Below are 24,535 nucleotides of genomic sequence, written 5' to 3' on the forward strand. Positions count from 1 at the left end.
GACCACATGGATGAGAGGGCAAACGGTCAGTGTTTTCTTGAAGGTTCAAGTCCGAATCGGGAATCCCAGAAATTTTTCGGGGTTGGTCCATTTTGGATATATCAGGCTCCGTCGCATTGCGGGTCTAGCCGAATCTTCGATGTCTTGATTAAAAAAACACTCTTAGCGCCTACAGGTCAGAAAGAAAACCTGTGATGATGTATCCTATGATTAAAAACATCCTTTGGGGCATCAGGATGGAAAGAATAAAATATATCATACATTCTATTTTATAGTAAATTTTTATTTGGGGCTGCGAAAACGTTTTATTTGTCAATATATTTTTTCGAATCTATTTCTATAAATTGAAGAACAAAACTAGATTGATTTTTATTTTATTTTATTTGTTTCAAACTAAATTATAAATATAATTTTGTACAAAATTAATTATTATATTAAATATATATATTTATAATATAGTCACAATAAATATGAATACAAGCTATTTAAAATATACTTTTAAAATATTAATCGAGTCTATAAAATTACAGTAACTCTATAATTGCTTCAGATAAATTTTGAGTATAACTACGGTATATGAGAAAATATATTAAATTCAAGCTAAATATAGATTTTTCAATTGCTATTAGCTGTGTTACGCATCTCGATCCCATCCGAAACCTGAACTGCAGATCCATTATTACTGGTAGGTCTACTATGTGAAGACAAAACTATCCCCACAACCTCGCCCATCTTTAACAATTCTCTTCGGATATTAGTATTTAGCCAACCATACAAAATTGGATTAGTTGTAGCAGAAGTCATAGCTATGATGTGACACAAAGCAAAAATTAAATAAAGAGTTTCGGGTGAAAAAATCTTGGGATGGAAATCTGCTATCAAATTAACTATATTCCAAGGTAGCCAACTAATTGTAAATACAATAGATAAGTTAAGTAGTATCATTGTAGCTCTTTCGTTTCTTTTCAGTTCTTTCCGTAATCTTTCTTTATATCCTGGAGCTATTTCTTGATGAGGATGAGCTATTTTTATATTTAAATATGTTCTTACTCTACAATGAGTTGCAATTAAAATCATAGTAGGTATGACAAATTGCATTAAAAGGACGACAACAGTGTAGATAGATTTAATGTGTCCAGAAGGCCAATGTTCCATACATTTTTCTGATAGAATAAACCCACTCATTCTAATAGGAACAACTTTTTGAAAGAGGCAAACCGGTATTGATAGAATTAAAGATATCACCCAAATTGATATTGTACAGATACAAAATTTTTTACAAATAATAGTTCTGTGAATGTGGCTCCGTACGATAGCGTTATGTCTTTCGATGGCAATGGCCATAACGGTTCCTGCCATGATAAAGATAGTCGAACCTTGAAAAAATGGCACCAATTTACACAGAACTGAACCAAGTACCCAATTTTTTCTGATTAATTGCAGAAGTGTGAAAGGCATGCAGAATATGCACAAGGCTATGTCTGTCATACTGAGATTCACTACAAGAAGATTTCTATTAGTACGAATTTTCGTATTCTTTAAAATGACAATGGATATGAGTAAATTACTACACACTCCCGATGTCATGAGAATGCAGTAACTTATCACAATAGTGGTCTCAATTGGAGAAGAAAAAATGTGATCTCTAAGGGTATATTCTTCAAGAACGGCTGATGCTTGTTCCATACTAAAGTTGAAGATGTCAGTTATATTTATTTTCATTTTGTTAATCTTGAAGAAATCCTGAAAAAAATATACTGTGATTAATTTTTTATGTCAAATTAAAAATAGATTTAAAATAAATATATTCAATATTTCATTAATTTTATTGCTTACGTGTGTATTTATTGTTGTATCTACTTAGCGTATTTATTTACATTTTTGTATTTATTTAACGTATTTCTTTATTTTTTAATGTGTAAATAAATACATTCGAAACGTTCTGTTTATTTAAAATATTTAGTTAGATTATGAAGTTTGAAAATTCATTGATAAAATATACTATTTGTTAAACATATACCAGAGGCCTGCGGTGACATTTAATGATAGGGAAGCTGTGTTTCCATAAAAATTATAAACAGATACAAAGATAAACAGTTTATTTATTTTAACTCTAAAATAGATACATTGATATAAATCAAAGATATAAGAACTTATTTATGAAAATAATCCCACAATATGTATTTATATTTTAGAAAATACAAGGGACAGCTTCCATGAATTGCATGCCACTGATATATACATAATCGTTTATTTAGTAATTCAATAATAACACGTTGAGGGAGCTTAAGCAGTCAAAGCAGAAGGGGTAGAAAGATATATGATTCTTTTTAATGAACATATATGAATGTAATTCTTTAATCTATTTATAAGTAATAAAAATATATGAACACATTTCTTCCTGATACCCTTTCTAGTGATCTCTCCAGGTGTTATTGTTAGGGAACATCGAGAATAGATTTGCAAGTTTAAGGAAGAGCAGAAAAGAAATATATATATATATATATATATATATAGATTAAGAAAGACATAAGTATTTTTAGATCTATCTGCAAAAAATATTGTATGAACAAATCCGTATTGTATTCTGTCGAAGAAATAAAGAAACAGAATTAGCTAAAAAAGAAATATTAGCTATGAAAAATTATAAGGATTCGATTGGTTCCAAAGTTCAAGACCTCTTATTTCAAACATTCATATTCATGAAAAGTTCGAAATCCTTACTTAGAATCCAGTGTTTTGTAAGGGATTTGAATTACAGTCGACCCCCCTATAAGATATAGATACGTTCCATTCTTTGGAAACAGTAAAAAAACAGTAAAAAACCCCTATAAGATATAGGGGGTTTTTTACTGTTCTATACGGATACCAGTCACAATTTTTTCGTAGTTTTATAGGAATCGTAATTATAGGGACCGTAATTATAGGGGGGTCGACTGTATTTACGAATATAAATAGGCCTATATGAAATGAGTGTGATCACCGCTCGAAGTTTGTAAACTATTTTAAAATAAAATATATTTGTTCAAATACAGTATTGTAACATTCAACTTTTTCAGAAACAAAACAATACAGATGTGAATTATAATAATTATGACATCTGTAAAATAAATGTTGTTTAAATCCTTAATTTAAAATTTACTTTATTTATGGAATTACTTAAGAAGAATTTTAGTCAAAATAAATTATATTAGAATAGTCTTTCTTGGTAAAGTATCTGTAAAAGTATGAAGTTTGTTTGAATAAATATTTTACTTTAAATTCATGTTAATGTTTATTCCTATATCAACATAAAATTCAGCACATTATTTGATCAAACTTGACTTCTATTTATTTGTTTATGATCAACTTGTTTTATCTGTTATAATCAAATACAGTAAACGATATCTCTCCAGTGACAAATATGATCTCTGGAGACAAAAATCCATTAACGAGTTGCTTAACTTTCCCGGCAACATTTAATATGGCCGTCTGTTATGCTATTTTATCTTTAAAAATCATTTTATATTTTTAATTATTATAAAATAACTAAAAACTTAATTTTCAAAGTAGGGATGGGTTTTTATAAAACAAAACTGTAAATACTAATAACGAGTAAAATTGTCATTAATTTCGACCTTACTCGAGATACGACACACGATCCCCTTTTTATCGCCCCATCCCTTTGACCTTTAATCACCAAAATTTAATAGTATCAATTCACGTATTACACAAACTTCCTTGCAAAATTTCAGAAATTTTCGACAAAAAGCACAGGAGTTATTAAGCTTTAAACAGGGTGAACAGAATCTTATCTTTTAAATCATCTCCTAAAGGACTTTTTAAATCCTTTAGGAGATGATTTATATAGAAAAGTTGAGAAATATTAGCTTAATAGAATCTACAAATTTTTAATCGTTTCGCTTAATATTAAAAAAACTAAAAATAAGCAAAGTTTTTCTAATAGTAATGAAAAAAAAGAGTGAGCTTATACAATAAAACTCAATTTAAAAAAAAAAAAGTAAAAAATTAACTATAGTTTAGAAGTAAATAATAAGCTATATTATATAAATGTTTACCTATAATCAATATTATATTTAAAAAAAAAAGAGCACTTAAATAATCGAAAAAAAATACGAATCAAAATTTAAGATTAAATTGTAAGAAAACTCTGGAACAAATCTAAAGTTTTATTGCCAATAATCAAGCCAATAATTCCTAATAAAAGCATTCAATTTTGTAGTATTAACAGACAATAAAATGGAGTAAACGTAACTCTATTGTCAAAATACAATTTATTCAATTAAACTCGATCGATTTAATCCTCTTAAAAGCAAAAATCGAGAACGATGTCTATAAAAGAAATAAAGTGATGTTTTTATAAGTCTAATCAGTGACATCTGTCACGACAAAGTAGTCCCTTCGGGTGAAAGCCATCCCTATCTCTTTCTAACTGCAACTTGTCAAATGCATCGAAGAAGACTCGCAGGATACCATTCTTTTCATCGACATCTGTCGAAAAAAAAACAAAAGAAAATAATAAAAAAAAGGAATGACCTTGATATAAACAATTGCAGATAAATTTAATTCCAATTTTATATGTATATATAGAGACCGATTGATTTTTTTTTAAAAAGAATTTATTACATTTTTCATTCAGGATTTCTATTTTTAATATCGATATTAACTATAAAAGTATTCGAGTATTGTGAATATGTAATTCTTTATATTAAAAACTTTTATTTTATNTTTCAATCAACAATTGAATTTGATAAATCAATAAATGCGCAGTTGTGAAAAACAGAGCAAAAGTGTTCTTTGGTAGAACTGAAAATAGATTAATGATGATGTAAGAATGGGGGAAATTCAGCTGATTATCTCTTTAAAGAATATAAATTACTTCATTTTTGTAATTTGTTGGGTAAATGTGCTAAAAAGTGACTAATAAACATTGCAAATGTTACCTTCTCCCCACAACTGCAATATAATTATTTATTTATGGACATTTTTTTCTAATTTTATTTTGGAACTTTTAAGGCAAGCAAGCGCATAAAGGACGACAACAGTACTGTGGAAAATATTAAAGTATTTAAGGGCAGGCTGTCCCTGTCACACAAAAACGGATTTTTAATATCGATGTCGGGAATATCAGTATATATTTTTCTATCAGAGACAGTACACGTAGCATATATAATTAAAATACCGGGTGTATACAGTATATTACTGTATTTATCTTTTTGGCTGTAAAAATCTCATTTAAATTGAGTTCTAAATAGCAAACTTTAAATGGCGCACAAAAATTACGATAAAATGTAAATAACGTTGATTAAAAATTAATTCGCCAGAAAACGACAAAGAAAAATAAAACTTGTTACAGACGGTGAGGCAGAATTCGAATATCGAGTTACGTAGGCGATTTGCTAGCCACTTCCAGGGGTGGGAAATACGTTCGATATTCTTGCATTTATATCCTCATTTATAAGACTCGATATAGAGATTTGTCTTCTTTGTAGTTATCGAGTAGGTGTAATTTTTCGAGCATTTTTCTTTTTTTACTAAATGATTTATTTAACAAAATTACACCTAAGCCCCACAAAACTGTTAAGATCATAAACGACGTAGTAAATGCCAGAATATCGAATATTATCTCACACTTTAACGTGGCTGGCAAAACGCCTTCGTAACATGACCTTCGCGCCACAATAAACGCTGTTGCCGTAACCGTTTTGAGTTACTTTCTCGTTACTACTGTACTACGGTTCTCGTCGAATGAATGAATAACTCGGAAAAAGTTTGTGGTTTCTCGGTACCGTAAGCTTAATTCCAAGAAGACAGAAGATTAATAACAATGTGTATGACGATAAGCGATGATTGCCAACTTAACCAGAGTAGTCGTCTCTAGCGGATAAAAAGTACTGTTCGACTTTTTACAACCGACCTTCTCCGCATTCCTATTTTCAGCGTTTTTATTCCACGCCTACGGTCGAAATTCGTCCTCCGAAAGAGTATTTGAACCGATTCTTTTAGTTTTAAACTATTTCGTACGTAATTTATTTCAGAATATTGAAAGCGGGACTTTATGTTTTCGTAAGGTTGGTTACGGACGACGGCGTCCATTATTTAGGAGGTCCTATTTGAAGGATCTGGGAATTGTAAAAATGCCCGCTAAGTATTCGGGAGTGTCCGTTAATTAAAGTGTCGCTGTATTATGATTTCTTGTTTACACTTTGACATAACTTTGGAATTGTTGAAGTTCTTAGCCAGAAAGTATTTCCAGAAGCATTTTTAAAGTGAGAAAATATCGAGCATTAAATATTTTAAGTCGCCTTATATTTTATTTTAATACAAATATAACATTACTAGCAGTAAAACCCTTAGTAAAAGTAATAAATAAAAATAATACATTCTTACCCGTAAGTAAAAAATTTTTAAGTTAGAAAAAATGTCCGAAAAATTTTATAGAGATTCACTGCCAACTAAACACAGGCATTTGTTTCTATAATATCGTCATACGCCACCTACTGACTGTTCAAGAAAGAGATAAGCAATATTAAGGGTTTTATTCTTAAAATAAAAAATATATCCCAACACTTATTACTATCACATAGATCACAAATATCTGTCTGGATAAATATCTTCACTTTTAGTCCCTAAAGTGAAGCTTTTATCCTGATTTTATCCTTGTTTTTCCTGGACTTTACTTATCTATACAAGTATTTAGGCATTTAATTGGAATTAAATACCTAAATACTTATATTCGTCTAACACCCAATCAAATTACGAAAAAACCCATAATTTTTTTTATTAATCCACCTTTGTAAATTTTGTGAAGAGTCAATACTAAATCATTAGCATAATTAATTTAACAACCTTACAGGTGAGATCGACCCATAGATATCCGAACTATACAGAGCTAATTTAAACAATATGCAAACTTATAACTAACTCGTAAGACCTATCCTCCAAAGTTATTCTCATAGAATAACTGTGTTTAATGAATCAAAAGCTACATGAAGTTTCCTTCTTAAACTTTTATAATATATCTATTCATTAATAAAAGAAGTTATGCACCAAGAAGAAAGCTTTGGAATCGAATGTAACCTCAATAGTTTGAATGTAATAATAATGGTAATAAGTGGTTATAATATTATAGCAAAAAGACAATTTTCCGTGGAACAAAAACAAAATTTAAAGGAATCTTTAGTGCTCTGTAGGACTTCTCTTGCCTGACTTGGCAATCTATCAGGAATGAAGGTGTGCTGCATGAGGCACACAGACACCGTATGCTATCCTGCGACAGATTTGCCCACACATGTTGAAATTGACGTTCCAAATTACTCACGCTCGCAAATGGCCGAAGCTGGAGTCTTATGGTGTCCCACAACTGCTCGGTGGGCGAAACCTGAAACCAACACTACTGTTTAGTAGTTTTATACACGCTATCACTGGTGAACCAAGTCTGGAGTGTAATGAGACCAAGAAAGTGTGGCAACGTGTGTGGAGACATACATGCCTCGGTACGCTAGCTGTGTGGACCAAGCATAATCTTTCTGGAAAATAATTGTTTGAGACAGTGTCATGCAACACATGAGGACTCAGGATTTCTTAAATGTACAGTACAGTTGTGCCCATCGATGTCTCTCACACCTGTAAAGTGACCGACTATCATACAAAATGTCTTCCCTACATCAGCATGCCAGTTGTTAGGGGTTCAAGTGCTCATTAGTAATTATCCGTTTCCAAACACACTCAGTCACTTGAGACTATACTCTGACAATCTGTAACAATCCACGTTTCTCTGTCACGACACCAGTACAAATTCAACGTTGTTGGGGTACTAATGGACAGAGCTATCATTGTGCATACAAATTTGCTTCCACTAGTCGCCTGCTAATGTTCACCATTCAGAGACAGGGTTCTGTAGAGAGCTTCCATCTGTTTCTGGATAGTGAACAAAGACAACATTGTAACTGTTCATGCTTATTTCACAATCAGACGATTACCTGTCCTAGTTGTCTGTATGAAGCGTTCAGGGCCTGCCTGTCGTGTATCCATGCTCTCACGTATACACTTCTCTCAACACCTCACAGTCAAGTTAGAACGGTTCAGATGGGGGCAGTATATTGAAACAGGCATCCTGATTCCCTCAGTTCGATGAAGCCATTTTCAAACTTCATCAGCTACGCGTAATATTTTTGATTGCTCGAAGACCTTTAAACAAGTATACTGAAAATTCTAAACATTGAGTCTCTGTGAGCCTTTCTGTAGGATACAGTCATTCTAGTGGCATAAAATGGCATGCAATCGGGCTACAATTTACATTTCTAGATGAGACATAGTTGTATGCTGAATTTTGCAGCAATTGGACAATTTTTTCGTGGTATGTAACTTTTTGTCAATGAGTGTATGTAAAGAGAAAACTGATACATGCATTATACATATAAAGAGAAAACTGATACATGATACTGCAACTCATGTAACTAATGGAAAAATAGTAATCCATAATTATAATATTGATTTTAGATGAGAACTGTATTTACTAGACATTATGTTCCAACAACCTATACACTACCCAAAAGAACTTTTGAAAGTCATGTTTTGATGAGCGGTTATTCATCTTGTTGACAATTAAGACACGTAAAGTGTAATATGAGACCCTGAGCGAGCATTAATGTCAATTTCTTCCATATGCAACGTCAGCTTTTTCGGCCGACCTGAAAAGTGAAACTAACTTTCATTGTTTATCATACTGTCAAAGTCTAGAAACTCATTATACCTGAAATAAAATGGAATGCTGTGAGTGTGGTTTAAAAAATAGTCATAGATAAAGTTTAAACAGGCATATTAAGACAAGGTAAGCACATAAAGGACGACATGAGCAATAGGAAAAATATTAAAGTGATGTGCAGGCTGTGTTTTCCTACGTATCACAAAAATAATAGTTTTTTTAATATTGATGTCTCCATTATTAATACATATTGTTCTATAAGAGACAATATACGTAGCGTATGTAATTAAAATACGAGTTATATTTATCTTTTCAGTTGTAAAAATATCATTTTAATTGAAATTATAAATAGCAAAATTGATTGATACTACAGATTGGACTTGACACGTTAAGAAAAATGAAACTCGTTATAAACGGAGGGGTGGACGAAAGTTGGTTTAGGCAGAATTCGAATGTCGAGTTACGAAGGCGATTTGTTAGCCACTTCAATGGGTGGGGAAATATGTTAGATATTCTTGCATTTATATTATCATTTATGATCTAAGCGACTAATAAAAATCGATAAAAGGATTTATCTGCTTTGTAGTTATCTTGTATGTGTAATTTTTCAAAATTTTTTACTTTTTTCAATAAATGATTTATAAAAAATTATACTTAAACCACCACAAAGCTGCTAAGATAAAAGATGATGTCATAAATGTCAGAATACCGAATATCTTCTCACACTTTAAAGTGATCGGCAAATCTTCTTCGTAACGTGACCTTTAAACTTTCACCACAATAAACATTGTTATTGTAATCGTTTTAAAGACGTTGAAAATAGTAATGGGAAGAAAGACAGGTTGTGAAAAGCCAAACAATACTCTATCTGTTAGAAAACACTAATCTGGTTAAGTTATTGTTAGCAATAATACAGAAGTTTAATAACAATATGTATTACGATCAAACTTATGGTACTAAGAAACCATAAACTTTTTCGACGCCAACGGTCAAAATTCGTTCTCTGAAAGAGTGTTTAAACCCGAGAGAAGAGTGAGAAAATATCAACTTTTAAGTCGCCTTATATTTTATTTTATTCATAATTTCACCTTATAATCTTACGAGTTAGAGCAGTTCTAAATATCATCGTATATTTTTTCTTTATGGAGAAATAATTAATTTATAAATAAGGAGTCTATCTAAAAATTTAATTTATTTTCATTTTTAACNATTAAGAAAGACATAAGTATTTTTAGATCTATCTGCAAAAAATATTGTATGAACAAATCCGTATTGTATTCTGTCGAAGAAATAAAGAAACAGAATTAGCTACAAAAAATATTAGCTATGAAAAATTATAAGGATTCGATTGGTTCCAAAGTTCAAGACCTCTTATTTCAAACATTCATATTCACGAAGGGTTCGAAATCCTTATTTAGAATCCAGTGTTTTGTAAGGGATTTGAATTACAGTCGACCCCCCTATAAGATATAGATACGTTCCATTCTTTGGAAACAGTAAAAAAACAGTAAAAAACCCCTATAAGATATAGGGGGTTTTTTACTGTTCTATACGGATACCAGTCACAATTTTTTCGTAGTTTTATAGGAATCGTAATTATAGGGACCGTAATTATAGGGGGGTCGACTGTATTTACGAATATAAATAGGCCTATATGAAATGAGTGTGATCACCGCTCGAAGTTTGTAAACTATTTTAAAATAAAATATATTTGTTCAAATACAGTATTGTAACATTCAACTTTTTCAGAAACAAAACAATACAGATGTGAATTATAATAATTATGACATCTGTAAAATAAATGTTGTTTAAATCCTTAATTTAAAATTTACTTTATTTATGGAATTACTTAAGAAGAATTTTAGTCAAAATAAATTATATTAGAATAGTCTTTCTTGGTAAAGTATCTGTAAAAGTATGAAGTTTGTTTGAATAAATATTTTACTTTAAATTCATGTTAATGTTTATTCCTATATCAACATAAAATTCAGCACATTATTTGATCAAACTTGACTTCTATTTATTTGTTTATGATCAACTTGTTTTATCTGTTATAATCAAATACAGTAAACGATATCTCTCCAGTGACAAATATGATCTCTGGAGACAAAAATCCATTAACGAGTTGCTTAACTTTCCCGGCAACATTTAATATGGCCGTCTGTTATGCTATTTTATCTTTAAAAATCATTTTATATTTTTAATTATTATAAAATAACTAAAAACTTAATTTTCAAAGTAGGGATGGGTTTTTATAAAACAAAACTGTAAATACTAATAACAAGTAAAATTGTCATTAATTTCGACCTTACTCGAGATACGACACACGATCCCCTTTTTATCGCCCCATCCCTTTGACCTTTAATCACCAAAATTTAATAGTATCAATTCACGTATTACACAAACTTCCTTGCAAAATTTCAGAAATTTTCGACAAAAAGCACAGGAGTTATTAAGCTTTAAACAGGGTGAACAGAATCTTATCTTTTAAATCATCTCCTAAAGGACTTTTTAAATCCTTTAGGAGATGATTTATATAGAAAAGTTGAGAAATATTAGCTTAATAGAATCTACAAATTTTTAATCGTTTCGCTTAATATTAAAAAAACTAAAAATAAGCAAAGTTTTTCTAATAGTAATGAAAAAAAAGAGTGAGCTTATACAATAAAACTCAATTTAAAAAAAAAAAAGTAAAAAATTAACTATAGTTTAGAAGTAAATAATAAGCTATATTATATAAATGTTTACCTATAATCAATATTATATTTAAAAAAAAAAGAGCACTTAAATAATCGAAAAAAAATACGAATCAAAATTTAAGATTAAATTGTAAGAAAACTCTGGAACAAATCTAAAGTTTTATTGCCAATAATCAAGCCAATAATTCCTAATAAAAGCATTCAATTTTGTAGTATTAACAGACAATAAAATGGAGTAAACGTAACTCTATTGTCAAAATACAATTTATTCAATTAAACTCGATCGATTTAATCCTCTTAAAAGCAAAAATCGAGAACGATGTCTATAAAAGAAATAAAGTGATGTTTTTATAAGTCTAATCAGTGACATCTGTCACGACAAAGTAGTCCCTTCGGGTGAAAGCCATCCCTATCTCTTTCTAACTGCAACTTGTCAAATGCATCGAAGAAGACTCGCAGGATACCATTCTTTTCATCGACATCTGTCGAAAAAAAAACAAAAGAAAATAATAAAAAAAAGGAATGACCTTGATATAAACAATTGCAGATAAATTTAATTCCAATTTTATATGTATATATAGAGACCGATTGATTTTTTTTTAAAAAGAATTTATTACATTTTTCATTCAGGATTTCTATTTTTAATATCGATATTAACTATAAAAGTATTCGAGTATTGTGAATATGTAATTCTTTATATTAAAAACTTTTATTTTATTAAATATTACTACTAAATTTTTTAATATATTTTTCTTCAAGTTTTTAATAACTTTTTCATTTTAATGTTAGAATTAATTCTAAATTTTTTTTATCATATAAAATATAGGATAGTCTTTTTAAGTCGTCAGTTTTAATTATTCTTAAAATATTTGATGGACCAAAACTATATACAAATATAACTATAGTTTCCTCTAGAATCTTTTAAATTGTTTATAATTATTAAATTTATCAAGAGATGGATACTAACGTTTGTCTCTAATTCCAAATTACTTAATATTTAATTAATTATAGTCCGTATAATCCTTCAAACGATCGGTTTTAATATAACTTTGGGTCATTCATTAAAAACATTTCTAATTTATCAAAGTTTAAAATTTTTATTCATATCTTTAAAAATATTTTATAAAATAATAATAATATTTTCTATTCGATTAAGGTATTAAAATTCAGTAATTGTACTGTAAATTTCAGAAAAAAATTCATGAGATGTCCGTCTTTCACTGTCAAACTCTTCAAATATAACTTCAGTTGTCAAAGAGGTCCCATCCTGTCTACGTAAAATTGTTCATATTTTTTGTTCAATTCACTTATCCATCAAAGCATTATTATTATTATTCAGAAAACGAGCTAAATGTCTATGAAAATATAATTTTAATTAATATTTAATAATAATTATCATAATAAAAATTGTTAAGTCTAACACCTAAATAGGAGCTACTTTCCCATAGAAAGTCTTTCCGAAGCATCTTAGTAGAACGTTGTATTCCAACAATTTAATCCTATTAATCTAAATTACTATTAAATAAAGAATTATTATCGTTATTTTTCGTTTTTAATTCTCCGCTTTTTGGGCACTAAGAGGCTTTTTTTTTTTTTTTAATCAAGGTCCAACAATGGATGCGAGAGAAGGAGTTAACTATTACGAAGAGTTGTTCCTGGATCCATGGCTACTTTTGATTTTTTTACTTATATTTTCTAGGATAGACAAAATACTATTCTAAAATCTATAAATTGAGTAATTAACTTAATTGATTATCTAATACATTGTAATATAAACAAGAGCACCCGCAGGATTTCGTTTCAGGGAGCAAAATATATGCGATTATAATTAAAGACACATGAAATTATTCACTAAAATCATGCTATTTAAACATATTTAGACTTACGCTATCTTCATTTATTTTTAAGACAGTGAAAAATAAATATATGTGATAAAAAAAAAAGAAAGAATAAAGTAAAACTCAGGATTTTAATTATAACGATTAAATATATATTAATAATAATAATATTTATATAGTTTTTTTCTAATATTATATGAAAAATTAATTGTTTTAATAAAGCTTTTTTTAAGCAATTAAAGATTTTCAAAGTTTTTCAGAAAGATATTTATTTATTTAATATATAAGATAATGCATTCTCTTTGGTACAGGTAAAAACATATCAAAATAGTAAATTCCATAAAATCTAAACAGTAAAATACATAATTATTAATTATAAAAACTAATACAAATATAACATTACTAGCAGTAAAACCCTTAGTAAAAGTAATAAATAAAAATAATACATTCTTACCCGTAAGTAAAAAATTTTTAAGTTAGAAAAAATGTCCGAAAAATTTTATAGAGATTCACTGCCAACTAAACACAGGCATTTGTTTCTATAATATCGTCATACGCCACCTACTGACTGTTCAAGAAAGAGATAAGCAATATTAAGGGTTTTATTCTTAAAATAAAAAATATATCCCAACACTTATTACTATCACATAGATCACAAATATCTGTCTGGATAAATATCTTCACTTTCAGTCCCTAAAGTGAAGCTTTTATCCTGATTTTATCCTTGTTTTTCCTGGACTTTACTTATCTATACAAGTATTTAGGCATTTAATTGGAATTAAATACCTAAATACTTATATTCGTCTAACACCCAATCAAATTACGAAAAAACCCATAATTTTTTTTATTAATCCACCTTTGTAAATTTTGTGAAGAGTCAATACTAAATCATTAGCATAATTAATTTAACAACCTTACAGGTGAGATCGACCCATAGATATCCGAACTATACAGAGCTAATTTAAACAATATGCAAACTTATAACTAACTCGTAAGACCTATCCTCCAAAGTTATTCTCATAGAATAACTGTGTTTAATGAATCAAAAGCTACATGAAGTTTCCTTCTTAAACTTTTATAATATATCTATTCATTAATAAAAGAAGTTATGCACCAAGAAGAAAGCTTTGGAATCGAATGTAACCTCAATAGTTTGAATGTAATAATAATGGTAATAAGTGGTTATAATATTATAGCAAAAAGACAATTTTCCGTGGAACAAAAACAAAATTTAAAGGAATCTTTAGTGCTCTGTAGGACTTCTCTTGCCTGACTTGGCAATCTATCAGGAATGAAGGTGTGCTGCATGAGGCACACAGACACCGTATGCTATCCTGCGACAGATTTGCCCACACATGTTGAAATTGACGTTCCAAATTACTCACGCTCGCAAATGGCCGAAGCTGGAGTCTTATGGTGTCCCACAACTGCTCGGTGGGCGAAACCTGAAACCAACACTACTGTTTAGTAGTTTTATACACGCTATCACTGGTGAACCAAGTCTGGAGTGTAATGAGACCAAGAAAGTGTGGCAACGTGTGTGGAGACATACATGCCTCGGTACGCTAGCTGTGTGGACCAAGCATAATCTTTCTGGAAAATAATTGTTTGAGACAGTGTCATGCAACACATGAGGACTCAGGATTTCTTAAATGTACAGTACAGTTGTGCCCATCGATGTCTCTCACACCTGTAAAGTGACCGACTATCATACAAAATGTCTTCCCTACATCAGCATGCCAGTTGTTAGGGGTTCAAGTGCTCATTAGTAATTATCCGTTTCCAAACACACTCAGTCACTTGAGACTATACTCTGACAATCTGTAACAATCCACGTTTCTCTGTCACGACACCAGTACAAATTCAACGTTGTTGGGGTACTAATGGACAGAGCTATCATTGTGCATACAAATTTGCTTCCACTAGTCGCCTGCTAATGTTCACCATTCAGAGACAGGGTTCTGTAGAGAGCTTCCATCTGTTTCTGGATAGTGAACAAAGACAACATTGTAACTGTTCATGCTTATTTCACAATCAGACGATTACCTGTCCTAGTTGTCTGTATGAAGCGTTCAGGGCCTGCCTGTCGTGTATCCATGCTCTCACGTATACACTTCTCTCAACACCTCACAGTCAAGTTAGAACGGTTCAGATGGGGGCAGTATATTGAAACAGGCATCCTGATTCCCTCAGTTCGATGAAGCCATTTTCAAACTTCATCAGCTACGCGTAATATTTTTGATTGCTCGAAGACCTTTAAACAAGTATACTGAAAATTCTAAACATTGAGTTTCTGTGAGCCTTTCTGTAGGATACAGTCATTCTAGTGGCATAAAATGGCATGCAATCGGGCTACAATTTACATTTCTAGATGAGACATAGTTGTATGCTGAATTTTGCAGCAATTGGACAATTTTTTCGTGGTATGTAACTTTTTGTCAATGAGTGTATGTAAAGAGAAAACTGATACATGCATTATACATATAAAGAGAAAACTGATACATGATACTGCAACTCATGTAACTAATGGAAAAATAGTAATCCATAATTATAATATTGATTTTAGATGAGAACTGTATTTACTAGACATTATGTTCCAACAACCTATACACTACCCAAAAGAACTTTTGAAAGTCATGTTTTGATGAGCGGTTATTCATCTTGTTGACAATTAAGACACGTAAAGTGTAATATGAGACCCTGAGCGAGCATTAATGTCAATTTCTTCCATATGCAACGTCAGCTTTTTCGGCCGACCTGAAAAGTGAAACTAACTTTCATTGTTTATCATACTGTCAAAGTCTAGAAACTCATTATACCTGAAATAAAATGGAATGCTGTGAGTGTGGTTTAAAAAATAGTCATAGATAAAGTTTAAACAGGCATATTAAGACAAGGTAAGCACATAAAGGACGACATGAGCAATAGGAAAAATATTAAAGTGATGTGCAGGCTGTGTTTTCCTACGTATCACAAAAATAATAGTTTTTTTAATATTGATGTCTCCATTATTAATACATATTGTTCTATAAGAGACAATATACGTAGCGTATGTAATTAAAATACGAGTTATATTTATCTTTTCAGTTGTAAAAATATCATTTTAATTGAAATTATAAATAGCAAAATTGATTGATACTACAGATTGGACTTGACACGTTAAGAAAAATGAAACTCGTTATAAACGGAGGGGTGGACGAAAGTTGGTTTAGGCAGAATTCGAATGTCGAGTTACGAAGGCGATTTGTTAGCCACTTCAATGGGTGGGGAAATATGTTAGATATTCTTGCATTTATATTATCATTTATGATCTAAGCGACTAATAAAAATCGATAAAAGGATTTATCTGCTTTGTAGTTATCTTGTATGTGTAATTTTTCAAAATTTTTTACTTTTTTCAATAAATGATTTATAAAAAATTATACTTAAACCACCACAAAGCTGCTAAGATAAAAGATGATGTCATAAATGTCAGAATACCGAATATCTTCTCACACTTTAAAGTGATCGGCAAATCTTCTTCGTAACGTGACCTTTAAACTTTCACCACAATAAACATTGTTATTGTAATCGTTTTAAAGACGTTGAAAATAGTAATGGGAAGAAAGACAGGTTGTGAAAAGCCAAACAATACTCTATCTGTTAGAAAACACTAATCTGGTTAAGTTATTGTTAGCAATAATACAGAAGTTTAATAACAATATGTATTACGATCAAACTTATGGTACTAAGAAACCATAAACTTTTTCGACGTTAACGGTCAAAATTCGTTCTCTGAAAGAGTGTTTAAACCCGAGAGAAGAGTGAGAAAATATCAACTTTTAAGTCGCCTTATATTTTATTTTATTCATAATTTCACCTTATAATATTACGAGTTAGAGCAGTTCTAAATATCATCGTATCTTTTTTTTTTTATGGAGAAATAATTCATTTATAAATAAGGAGTCTATCTAAAAATTTAATTTATTTTCATTTTTAACTAATAGTAATTACGAATAAAGCATTCATAATATGTAATTATGACAAGAGAATACCACAGAACGTTCATACATACATAATACAAAGTGCCAATTTTTAAGTCCCTTCGACTTTGTATTAACGGGGTTTAATTGTATATAGGCCTATACTTTTTCATTCTTGACACTTTCAACCCTTATGGACACTAAGAAGGCCTTTTTTTTTTAATTCATATCTATCGTGGATTCGGCAAGGCCCACAATATGGTGGCCGAGTGCCAATCTTCAAGCTTTCATCTCCGTATAGTTGACAGCCTAATAATACAGTAGATACTTGATCAAAGTACATAGTCCTATTTCCATTTTGAAATCTGAATATTTATACAGTACTTAGAATTTTTTAAATGTATTTTAAAATTGACGGAATCAGTCCCTGTAGGGCTTCTAGACTTCTACCTAGTTAGCCTTATGAATGAAACTGCCTTGGGTTTAATAGCTTAATAACTCCGTTGGAGTAAAAAATGAAAACTTTTATTAAGTTTATTCCAGACAATTTATTAAACTTTACGAAAAAAATGAACTCTATTGAAGTTTAACTATATATTTATATATACAGTACATACAGTCAAACCTCGATTTTGCCACTTAATTTAGAAACGTAGATAATATATTTTTCTTACTAATTTATTATATAGTTTAGTGAGGAGAAAGCTTATAACTATCAAAGTTTTAAAGTTTTAATGCCTCCGTCATCCATCATTAACATTTCTGAGGGCATCGTTAATCCATTTTTTAATATTGTCAATACACATTAGCTTTCATTCTGCCTAGAATTTGGTGTAAGATCTTCTAGGAATTGTTTAAAGATGCATAATGTCCCTAATATAACTCTTATAAGGCAGAAAAAAAAAATGAATAAATTTGATAAAATAAATAAAATGGATATTTTTAAACAACTTTACACAATAATAATAATAATTTATACTACTTTTATATTGTTTTTTTAATATAGAAAACTAAAATTTAGGCATGTAGCTCAGATTAAAGAGGCCTTTCTATCCAAGTCCTTTTATTAAAAAATCATATAAAAATTAATTAAATTCATCATCTTTCAAGATACTCTACAAGAAAACAATAATAATTCTTTTACATTTTAATTTATAAGTTTACTAACTTACCATAGTAGTAAACTTATAAATTAAAATATAAAAGAATTTTTATTACCATAGTAAAATATTTTATATTATTATAACAATATATAAATCAACCTATAAAATATAACAATTTCTAACTGACATATTATTTAAATACATAAACTTTTATTCATTTAAAGTAGTTAAGGAAATATCTTTGCTTAACAATGACATTTTAAATTGACAATATCACACGATATTGGAATTTTAACATTTCAAATTGGAATTTCAATATTAAAATGAGTCTTAAACAAACACTCAATGCATCTTAATACCTGTATAGAATTTATCAGCATAATTTTGATAATATGTAACGAAGTGATAAGTAAAAGTTTAATGAGGATTTAATTAATATATGATATAAAATTTATTAAATTATAATATCAATAATTAAATTAATTTAGGATAATTTAATTAATTAAAATCCTTTTCAGATAGACTCACTACATGAAATAATTCTTATAAGGATTTTATAAAGACGAGGAGTCCTGTAAGAAATCGAAACAGATACTAGTTACTTATATATATAGACTATATATATTTAGATTTTATATATTAAAAAGAAACTTGTAACATATTTTTTAAGGTAATAAAATTTGACAAAAAGTAAATAAATATTCTTCTTTCTTAATACAAGAAATGCAATGGAATCTCAATAATGCATTAGGCTCTTTAGGAGTCTCGTCATAATGTTCACTAACAATATTTCTTCTTCTATAGCTTTATTTGTATAATAACTGTAAAGAAATTTGGTCGGAAATCTGAAAAGTGCAACGCAGCCCTAAAACTGAGTAATAAATGCTTCAAAACATCCTTTGGACCATATGGGCAAGTGGATAAAATACTGAACATTGGTCTTGAGTTAGCGCCTCACAAACGGGTTGGTAACGTGTAGTTTTCCGTGTCTTCTTCGTGTCTAACACTTACACAGGTGTCAGTTTCCCATAAAAAGTCCTCTCGAAAGCACTCTTTTTTGTTAGATCGTCCATGTGTTGCGTTACCTTATCCATGGTCCTTGCATCTTGGATAAGGTACTTTATCCAATTTGTAGGAGTTCAAGGAATTTGTAAAGTCTCAATTTAATTATAATAAATGCTTACTTAATTAAACTTACCCACAAATTTCTTACTTAAAATTCTAGAAAGAATTCTTACAAAACTTTAAAAAATGTAATCTGAAATGGCCTTGTTTACTTAATCTGTGATAGAGTCTAATTGTTGTAACTTGAAGAAATTTAATTAAAATAAAAATTTACATTAATTTTAATTAAATATATATATTTAATAATAAAAGTTGGTTTTAAATTCTCATTTATCTCTTTGACATATGATTTTTAAGAACAGAAACCTGAAAAAACAATGTACGTTTGTGTGGATATTGATATAAAAGAAGCTTAAAAAATTAATTAAATAATTTATTATGAAATACAAAGAGAATAAATATAAAAGAAATAATTATAATTCTCGACAACAAAAATAAAAAGTAAAATAAAATACTTGCAACGTAAAGAAGTTTATTTGATTTGATTTGTTAGATAAAAATTTTCAAGATGCTTTAATGGTTTCTTCGAGCGATTTACAAGTTAACTGTCTTATGGGCTAACTTGTATAAGCCTACAGCGTGTAATTTTATTTATTAAAAATTCATTATATCCTACTTATTATTCTATTATAAAAATCTTAATTTAATTATCTGTTAACACGAATGAGACTTTCATAATTTAATTTAATTGAATAAATTTCGTTACAATTTCGAATAGTATTAAAAATGTAATATATATATATATAAACTATTATATATTTAAATTCATTTACATTATATCAATCGATTAAGATAAATAAATTAAATAAACGATAAGAATAATATTCGTATCAATAGATATTTCTCTCTACGTTAGTATTACAGTAACATACAAGATGGCCTAAAAGTCATTCTTAAATTTTCTTTTTTTATTTAACTTATTTTATATTAAATTATACAATATTAAAAATTATGAGTATATATGTTTAATTACAATGACGGACATAATTTGTTAAAACGATATTAACACGTGTTTAATGGAATATGTTGGATTGTATCATAGTTACAGTGACCATATTTTTTGGGGGAAAATAAAGGACATATCGAAGAAAATCAAAAAATACCTTATAAAATTCATAAGTTTATAACATTTATTATGAAAATAGTAGCATACAACAATGCATACATTAAAAATTTAAACAATCTGAATTATTACACATACACACATTGTAAAAATTTAAATAACATTAATTTTGATACTTTTCAGTAGAATTAATTTTTTTATAGCGCCGTTTCACGCTTTAAAGTCATAAAATTCCATACAGTTCATTTGAAAGTTGTATTTGACAGAAATACATGCTTCTAATGTGCTTACTTTTAAATGGGTTTTTTCATTCGTCCGCATATTATTCAGCAATGAAAATATTCGTTCAACGGGGGCATTAGATCCAGGAAGACAAAAAAAATTCTACGATTTTACAAACGTTTTTGAAAACAATTTCTTTTGCTGTAAAATGTTCAAAAATCTCAATCCACCTTTGATGGCAGGGCTGGTTATTCTGTCACCATTCGTCGATCTTTTCGTTTGTGACATATTTTTTTACACATGAAACTTCATCAAATAATTCACCGTCGAGTATATTTACGGACCAATGATTCGAAATAAAGATATAGCTTTCCTCTACCTTCGCCCACAAAGGGATTTCACATAATGTGACCCATTCAAACACCTCTATTTCAATAAAAAACATGTCCCAATCATTTAGATAATCTATGCACGTTTGATAAAATGTGTACACAGCATCATTGAATTTTTTGGCTTGTATATTTTCTGATTTTTCTAATGCTAAGACCACTTTTCTAATAACAATAGGAAGAAACCCCTCATTTTTTCTTTCAACTAACTTTAGCTTTAATTAACAAGTGTACCATCCACCAACTAGAGAGTTAAAAAACTATCACAAAAATCCCCATAAGAGTGTACACCCCCTGGTACTGTCAGTCGGCCGTTTGGTTAGCGACACACTGCACTACTGCGCTCTATGTAGCAATGCAACACTGATCGTGATGGCGTACACAAAACTAACTTGTTCAATATATTATTAAAAATTTTTTTTAAACTTTGCGTCAACTTTACAAAATAAAGGACAAAATGCCTATTTTAGAAAATAAATAAAGTTGAAGGACAGAGCAGTGAAATAAAGGACTGTCCTCTTAAATAAAGGACGTATGGTCACTGTAATCATAGTTTACTGTGTTGTACTGTACTGTAGTGTACATATAGAGGATGTTCCGTAAGTCAAGAACCATAAGAGTTATGTTGATTTTTGTTTATTCTTTTACAGGTGAATGGCGCTGAATAAGAAGGAATGAGTCTTTTGATTGTGAAATCCATTATCAGCATGAAATCCTCGACGAGTTTAACAGACTGTCTTTTAATCCGATGTATTATTCTCCTATGGTTTCGAACTTATGAGACACATATATTATGTTCTACTTCTAATGAACATAGGCTCCATTCTTATAGTGAGAAAGAATTAACTAATTAGTTTAATGAATTTAATTATGTTTGAATATTTAATTTTTGTAGCATAAATTTATTATTATTTATATTCTGTTTTATTCTTAACAATTCTACAGACTAATTTATGAACTTAAATATTATTAATAATGCAATATAACATATAGAAAATTATATTAGCAAATAGTTCATTTCAATTATGTATGGCATTTTCCATAAGTTACACTAAGTAATTCTAATATAATAATTTAAGGCCTATAATTACATTTAAAAAATTTTTTTAATAATTTAAATCTAAGTTTTTTAAACTTAAATAATTTAAAACTTAAAACTTTAAATCTTCTTTTTTAAAAATAAATAATTTAAAGCTCAGATTTAAATTATTTTAAAGTCATATTATGCCTATTAAGTTATTAAACTCAATAGACAAAGCTTAAAGTTCCATTAATACATTTTTAATGACAAAATAATTTATCCAATAATGGAATTTCCTTTAATTCTTTTTATATAAAAATATTAAGAATTCTCTATTTGATAATTCATATTTTGAGAGAGTTGATAACTGCATTTGTACTTTATTCAAGTATCTAGGAAAGAAGTGGCTTATATTTAGTTGTATAAACAAGAATATGAAGTTCATATAATATATTTAATAAATTATTATTTAAGAATTGATAATTTAACATTAAAAAAAATTAATTTCTTGTACAAAATTAAGAAATTAATTTGAATATTTTTGTAAAATAAATTTTCAAAATAATAATAAAAAATGTTTTAATTAATGGGTATCCTTTAATTTGAAAGATGTCTAATAAATTAATTTTTAATATAAAAAATAAAAACATTTCTTTCAGTATAAATAAAGGGATTATATAAAGTAGCCTTAAAACTGTGTTTTGAGTCTTTTATTTAGAGAATATCTTCACAATTCACCTGAAATAATAGTGCAAGTTAAAACATTTTTTTCAGAATGCCCAAAGTAAATTATCATAACTGGAATATTCTATCACAATATCTCAAAATAAGTTAGAAATATTTGGAGGCTTAAAGCAGCATCATCAACTGACACTTCCACTTACCAATATGGAAGATGCTATAAAGAAGAACATGGGAAAAAAAATTAAAATCTGTACAAAGAATGGAGAAAAACATGCAGATGGCTACTAAGCTGAAAGGAAATAGATTATGGCACTTAATATATATATATAAATTTTTATCAGATTGCTTTATATTATATAATAAAGATTTTTTTTATAACTAAAATACTGGAAAACAGTTTATCTAATTTTGAACATATTTTTGTTATTAATAAAAAAAAAATTAAATTAAATGGAAAATGGAATAAAAATTCTTTAATTCTAAATAAAGAAAATTACAATTTAAGTAATGACTATTATTAATTTATTAGTTAACAGCTTATATTTTCTTTTGAAGAAATTAAATTGAATTTTTAAAAAATAAATATATGTAAATTGAAAATATTTATATAAATTTTGAATTGAAATTTTAGAAAATTTGTATTCAATGTAAAAAGCTTATTTGAAAGTTTTTCATTTAAAATGAAACATTATTATTTAAATAAATGAGACTAATGTTAAAAGATGAATAAATTTAGTATTGATTATATACTAAATTTGTTATTATTAACTATTGTTATTTTATTATGAATTACTACCATGGAAAAATGTTAAATAATTAAATAATAATAAATTAGTTTTATATAAAATAAATATATTTAATTTACATTTTCAAAATAAAGATTATAATAAATAATACAAAAAATATTTAATATACATAATTGTAATTAAAAATACAATTGTAAAAAAGACATTAAAAGAAAATAAATAAATTAAAAATTCTTTCAAATAAATCTTCATAAAATATGAAGTTTATTAATAATTTTACATCAAGTTTTTTTTAAATTTATAATTTATATTACAAAAATAGATAAAGAAATTGTTAAATTTATTTTTTATAATAAAAAAAATTTGCTTTTTACTTATTTTTTTTCTACTATAAAAAATAAAATTTAATAATTTTTCACTATAATCTATTAAAGAGGATATTAAAAATTCAAAATCCTTTAAAATGAAACGTAACATTTAAATATAATAAATAATAATAATAAATACTAAAATTTTAATAGAATCCGCTTACTTAATTACAAATGTTACAGTATCAATTGTTCAATCTTACCACAATTAACAATTTATTTATTTATGTATCAATATTTTGGGATAATAAATATACATAAATTAAAGTAAAAGCTCTTTATCTATTAGCACTATGGATACAGGGGTGAATGTAAGTTTGCATGTTTTTTATTTATGTCCTCTAATACAGGTTATACTTACGCTACTGATTGTAATTATCTTATCTTATTCCAGCTTAACGTTATAACTCGGTTATTATTTTATTATCAGTAATCTATATGCAAATCTCAAAGTGATTACAATAAGTGAATTCTGCTGTAGGCCATATTTAAATTATTTCCTCCTTTCGGGCACGAAGACTGTTTTTTCGATTCCCATTAGAGATTCTGTCAGATATATAACGGGGATTGAAGGATAATGAGGGAAGAAGTCCAACATATCCTGATTA

The 24,535-nt window shown here is 28.3% G+C and overlaps 1 protein-coding gene and 1 long non-coding RNA gene across 2 annotated transcripts; one reads left to right on the forward strand and one right to left on the reverse strand.

Annotated features, from left to right (window-relative positions):
• Window positions 1-517: 517 nt before the first annotated feature.
• LOC111622517 (neuropeptide Y receptor type 5-like) lies at window positions 518-24,328 on the reverse strand. Its single transcript, XM_023364918.1, has 2 exons — window positions 24,289-24,328; window positions 518-1,743 (listed from the first exon to the last, which is right to left on the reverse strand). Exon 2 carries the CDS (start codon window positions 1,720-1,722, stop codon window positions 616-618), a length of 1,107 nt encoding a protein of 368 aa, XP_023220686.1. The 5' UTR covers window positions 1,723-1,743; window positions 24,289-24,328; the 3' UTR covers window positions 518-615.
• LOC111622518 lies at window positions 19,137-23,197 on the forward strand. The gene is made up of 3 exons (XR_002756284.1): window positions 19,137-19,273; window positions 21,759-21,939; window positions 22,904-23,197. It is a non-coding gene; the product is annotated as an uncharacterized LOC111622518 (long non-coding RNA).
• Window positions 24,329-24,535: the final 207 nt, after the last annotated feature.

The sequence above is a fragment of the Centruroides sculpturatus genome, unplaced genomic scaffold (assembly GCF_000671375.1).
Source record: "Centruroides sculpturatus isolate CEXI.00-Female unplaced genomic scaffold, Cexi_2.0 scaffold291, whole genome shotgun sequence".
In the NCBI taxonomy this organism is placed as follows: Eukaryota; Metazoa; Arthropoda; class Arachnida; order Scorpiones; family Buthidae; genus Centruroides; species Centruroides sculpturatus.

Excerpts from the sequence above, each read along its gene's own strand:
- LOC111622517 (XM_023364918.1), bottom strand. The coding sequence starts at position 1,722 with ATGAAAATAAATATAACTGACATCTTCAACTTTAGTATGGAACAAGCA.